This window comes from Morone saxatilis, unplaced genomic scaffold (genome assembly GCF_004916995.1).
Source record: "Morone saxatilis isolate NCDOM2014 unplaced genomic scaffold, NCSU_SB_2.0 Contig23, whole genome shotgun sequence".
In the NCBI taxonomy this organism is placed as follows: Eukaryota; Metazoa; Chordata; class Actinopteri; family Moronidae; genus Morone; species Morone saxatilis.
In genome coordinates this window covers 12241970-12247203 of record NW_023339796.1, presented here as the reverse complement: position 1 = coordinate 12247203, position 5234 = coordinate 12241970, and the positions used below count along the sequence as shown (strand labels likewise).

The window sequence follows — 5234 nt, the reverse complement described above, 5'->3', positions numbered from 1 at the left end:
CCTCCTAAAAGGCAGTTTTTCCTTTACCAAAAATGGTAAAATGTAGGGTGTTCAAAAAGCATTTGACTGGCAGTGAATGTGTTGTGTAGTGAGGGGGCAATGACTCACAGAGGTTTTAAAACAAAAATCCACGACCACAGCGTGAGATCACACAGGAAGACCCTGCTGCCTGTGGGTGGATCCTGCCTGTCAGCAGCAGGAGGAGGAGGAGGAGGTTGACGGCATATGCGTGGACTCAGAGAGAGCACACACACCCACGCATACGATACGCGTCACATTCATACAGTACACTTGCACCCCCACATTTATTGTATCTTTCTCTGTTTCTCACCTCCAGCAGCTCCTTGTCTTGGTCAGCACAGGAGAGGGTCTGAGAGCCTTGGGGAGAGAAAAAAAAGTAAATTTCTATTAAATTTGGATTTGAACTATGACTTTCTCAGTTTTTTTTATCTTTGTGTGTTCTCAGTTTCCCACGTCAGTGCTCCTCTTTCTCTCTCTGTGCATGTGTGGGTGTTTTTTCATCAGTGTAAAGTACATACTATTTGGCGTCTCGGTGTCGCTGATGGCCGACACAGTTTTCAAGGCAGATTTCAGAGGAAGCTGGACATTGGTAACCACTGGACTGAAGGAGGAAGACTCCTCTGTGGAGATCTACATGGAGAATATATTAACAGAGGAGGCCAGACACAAGCGCACAAACACACACACACATCCACAACAGAACACACAGAAAAGACAAATACGATGACATGCACATAAACAAACAGGACAGCACAGGTAAGGGCACAGACGACAGAGAGACAGAAGACATGTGTTAATGTAAATATAGAAATAAAGGACACATACAGTTTGTAAACACTTACCACAACAGCTGTCCAAAAACTCCATCTGTGCCTTTACCTACTGCTACATGCTTCACATGCTGTGCCTGATCCACTTTTTAGTCTACCGCTACAACCCCAACCCAAGCCAGACTTCGCCCCAGCCCTGGCGCCCCCGGACGCCTCACACCTGTTGGGTGCTCACCAGGAAGCGGACCGCTTGGCGAGCGTTGGTGTTGGTCGAGGTATTGGAGTGGGTGTGGGTGCAGGGGGAGCTGGGTGTGCTGTCGGTGGTCAGGCTGGGCAGATGATCCTGGGTGCCGTTGTCCTGGGCCAGCTGGCGGAGGTACTCCAGCCTCCGCTGGCGGCCCAGCTGAAGAGAGAGCAGAGACTGAAGCTGCAGCCGCTCGATGGAGCCCAGCAGGATCATGGATTCTAAAGGAGAAGGAAGGCAGGAAAATGTATTAGGTACGTCTCGCTACAACTAACAATACAGCAATAAATCCTCCCCTCCTGAAGGTTATAACGGTCAGTTTTTGTTGTGTTAGAAAGGTGTTGATTCAACTGCATGATCATTTTGGAGGATGTAGTTTGTGGTGCTGTTGTTTTATTGCATTATAGCAGAATGTGTTTCTAATATTTAATCCACATTGAATAATAAGTGGGGGTGGGATAATAGGATCAACCTTCATGAAGTAGGATTTATTGCACGATGCTTGTATTAGACTGCAGTCATTTTAGCTACTGTAGGTGTACCCAATAACCTGGCAACTGAGCGCACTGTAGGTTTAAAATTTTGGTCATAATATTTAAAAAATAATCCTATCAAATGGGTGAACTCATTTCAGCTGATTGCAATGCAATGAAACATTTGAACCCTCAGTTTCTGTCCTGAAATGCTGTTATTATATTGGCACTAGCATTCATATATTTCAATCAAACAATCCCCTCGTCCAGAAATTTTAAAGGATTGCTGAACAAGTATCAAGTTAAACCCCAAGATGGATTTTTTTTGTATGCTGTTTAAGCTGTGCACTTACCTCTGGATTCCACCAGGGCCAGTGTTTTGAGCTGACCAGTCAGCAGCATCTCCTGCAGATCCCGATAGGAAGAGTTAAGGGTGATGAAGCGCACATCCCTAACCATGATGTCCTCCACACGGATATTATACTTCCTGAAACATGGAGGAGGGGAGGAAGAAGATAGAAGTTAATTATTGAGAAGGGGAAGCAGGGACGTGTGGAAACAAAAGAGGGGAAAAAGGAGATGAAGAACAGGCAAACTGAAAACACATGAAGGCACAGAAACCCCCTAAAAATAAAGAAACAAGTCAACAACTCCATCCTGAGGACACAAAGACTCACTCGTGATGGCCCATGCCCAGTTCAGGCAGATAAGGAAGTTTCTTGATGCGGATGATGGAGTCGTACAGCGAGGGTTGCAGCGACTGGGCCACGGCGTTGGCCAGGATCACAGCGATCATCACAGGCAGGATGTGGGAGATCTGACCAGTCAGCTCAAACACTATGACCGCTGTGGATACAGTGTGGGTGACAGCTCCAGACAACGCGGCAGCACCTGCGTAGGAGTAAGTGAATTTAAGAAAAATTGTTTTTTCTGTCTAGTCTTGTTAAAGCCATTCACTTGCAACTAATAGAGGGAGATTTAGCGTGTTTGATCAGGCATGTTTAGAACAGTAATTAAAAATTAGACAGCTCAATGGGCGATGTTAAATTAGAAATCTGTGTTTGTGCTATTAATCGGAGGAGAATTTAGTACAAGACGGCAAATCCAAACAAGATTTTCTGCAGGATGTCATTCTAATTCATAACATTTAACGCCATCCTGTCACACTAACCACTGAGTCACGCCTGTGGCAATTTTGTATTCAACGGTTTTCTTTTTTACTTTTCAATTTTCATCAGTCACGTTCTATGAGCTGGTATGAGTTGATAAAAATGGCTGCAGCTTTGCACTGGTGTCAATTTCAGTCACACAAGGGAGAGGAAAAGTGACCTGAAAATCTGTTATCAAGGCAAATTAGATACGAAATGGTGAATTTAAGTACAGTGTTAATAAAATTACAGCAGATTTACAGCAACTCACCAACTACAGCATAACCGCCAGGAACTATGGGATACACGCTGCCGTCAGCATGTATGCCATCAGGAAACATGGTCGCCATGATTTCTCCAACAAGTCGGCCAAATGCAGCGCCTGTCCGTCACACACAGATACAATGAAAAGTTATTTAAGGGGTTCTTACCACTGCAGGAGAAACATTAGAAAACACAGTAGACTTTATTCACCGATAAGAAAAACTGGCATGAAGGCGCCGCATGGAACAGGCATGGTGGTGGCCACAGCGGACATCCAGAACTGAGACAGAGAGACAAGTGTTGTGTGACACATCATAAAAAAACATGATCAAACCCTTCACATTCTCTATATGTCTAAAGCCTACCTTCATGAGGATGAAGAGGATGAGTGTGATAAAGACGTTGACCTGGGGGTGTTTCCAGGCGTGGTGGTGGCTGATGTAGTCAAACTCCTCCGCCACGCCGTGACGGCACCACGTGCGGTTGTCGAACAGTGCAACCAGAGACTCGTGCTGTGTCAGCTGACGGGTTGACACAAGAGAAAAAGTGATCTGACTGTTGCCTATTAGCCACCATACCTGACAGACTACGCTTCCCAGGCCTTCTTGCTGTTGGACTAGTGAATTATATTAGCTGGCTTGCTATGTCTTGTGTTGTTGCACTTGCTTGATGTTTGGCTGTGTTAGTAAAGTTGTTGACTTGCTTTTATGATCATAAGTAATGTAATTATAACAAATATAAGTGTACAAATTGTCATATTTGCGATAGTGGTATTGCAACTGGGGGCGCAAAATTACAGCAAATACTAAATCTTACATAGTGTTACTTTAATCCTCTTTATTATATGTGCACTGCAAAGATTTTAATTGGTCATTTGGGGTTTATTATTTATTTTCTAAAGCAAGTGGGGGAAAAAAAATAAAAAATCAAGGTGAGGTCATTTCACCTGCTTCACAATACAACTCACTTTTCTAGAAACCAGTCTAACTTTCTTGATACCATTGCAGCAACCTGTCTTATTCTGTTTTGTGTATATTGTATATTCCCACAAATGAGCATCACTGTCTGAAAACAAGGACAGCATAGGGGGGGAAAAGTTATTCTCTCAGCCCAACCCACACCTAAACGGCTTGTTATGCAGGACGGTTTTGCAGTGCGGTAGGCAGCACTAGCACAAAAATGGTGTGCTCTGCATCTCTCCCTAAAACACCTCAAAGTACATTTCACTTTGGTGTCAGTTTTTAAATGTTTCCACTGGCAGCACAAAGTGTCTGCATCCACTTAATCTGAACCAGAGGCTCCGGGTTTTATTGTTGCAGAGATACTGCAATGTTGCATCTAGAAAGTTTTGTTTTTTAGCAACTCATAACATCCATCAATGGGGTAGAAAAGCCTAAATATAAAATGTTACCAACACTATGGCAATTACTACCAGTTTTCTGATGGTTGCAAAAATTGTTTGTTTGTTTAAATGGTTTTAATTTTAATCCCCAAGATCTACACACAGGCTCTTTGCCATGTTTCCCGATACAGATTACCGTAAAGACAATGTTCTCTGCAGCCGAACAACTTCAACTCAAATAAGAGGAGCAGAAAAAGACCCGCAACCTGACACCAACTCTCACTTCATTTAAAATCACCATCAATCATCTACCAACAGTCCAGGCATGCTTTCATACTGTCAGAAGAGCGTGTAAGTATTTTCTCACCTGTCCAGCCATGAACTGCCCGAAGCCCGGAGGGAACGTGAGTGTGGAGATCAGCAGGGTGACGAGGGCAGGATACACCAGGCGCCTGACAGGAAAAGATGGACTGCGGGGTCATTAATGGGTGTCCTGTCACACTGTATGTACACACTTGATTTCTGGGTGGTGAGTATAGAGGAACCATAAATAGCTTGCTGTGATGTGTGAAACTGACCCAATTCATACAAGGACTTTACCTAGATTTCCCAATACTACATTAACATTGTGACATAAGACACAAACTAATGTTAAATACAAGTTTAAGGGCACATGAAGGAGAATCTTTATCCGTCTAGGGTTTATTTACAGTTTAACTAGTTCAAATGTAGATTCATCCTGAATGTTTGTTGAGTTTTTAAATAAATAATTAAACACTTTAGGAAATTTTAAAGCAAGTGAGAAAAAAAATTCAGGTGATCCATTCTCTGAAGTCTGATCTAAATGGTTTTATCTCTTGTGTTTACGACTGAAAGGCCCAGTGTGAAACATTTAGGAGGATCTATTGGCAGAAATGGAAAATCATATTCATAGATATGTTATCATTCGTATATATTATATACCTTAGAATG

The 5234-nt window shown here is 43.0% G+C and overlaps 1 protein-coding gene across 1 annotated transcript in view; it reads right to left on the bottom strand.

Annotated features, from left to right (window-relative positions):
• The window catches only part of clcn2a (chloride channel, voltage-sensitive 2a), a 25980-nt gene that overhangs the window by 6116 nt on the left and 14630 nt on the right, over positions 1 to 5234 (bottom strand). Inside the window, exons 11-19 of the mRNA XM_035671341.1 lie at positions 4630 to 4714; positions 3286 to 3441; positions 3131 to 3200; positions 2928 to 3038; positions 2186 to 2399; positions 1862 to 1995; positions 1027 to 1256; positions 540 to 651; positions 332 to 378 (exon numbers count right to left, since the gene is read on the bottom strand). Of these exons, the coding sequence (XP_035527234.1) occupies positions 332 to 378; positions 540 to 651; positions 1027 to 1256; positions 1862 to 1995; positions 2186 to 2399; positions 2928 to 3038; positions 3131 to 3200; positions 3286 to 3441; positions 4630 to 4714 (1159 nt within the window). The remainder of the gene's footprint in view (positions 1 to 331; positions 379 to 539; positions 652 to 1026; positions 1257 to 1861; positions 1996 to 2185; positions 2400 to 2927; positions 3039 to 3130; positions 3201 to 3285; positions 3442 to 4629; positions 4715 to 5234) is intronic.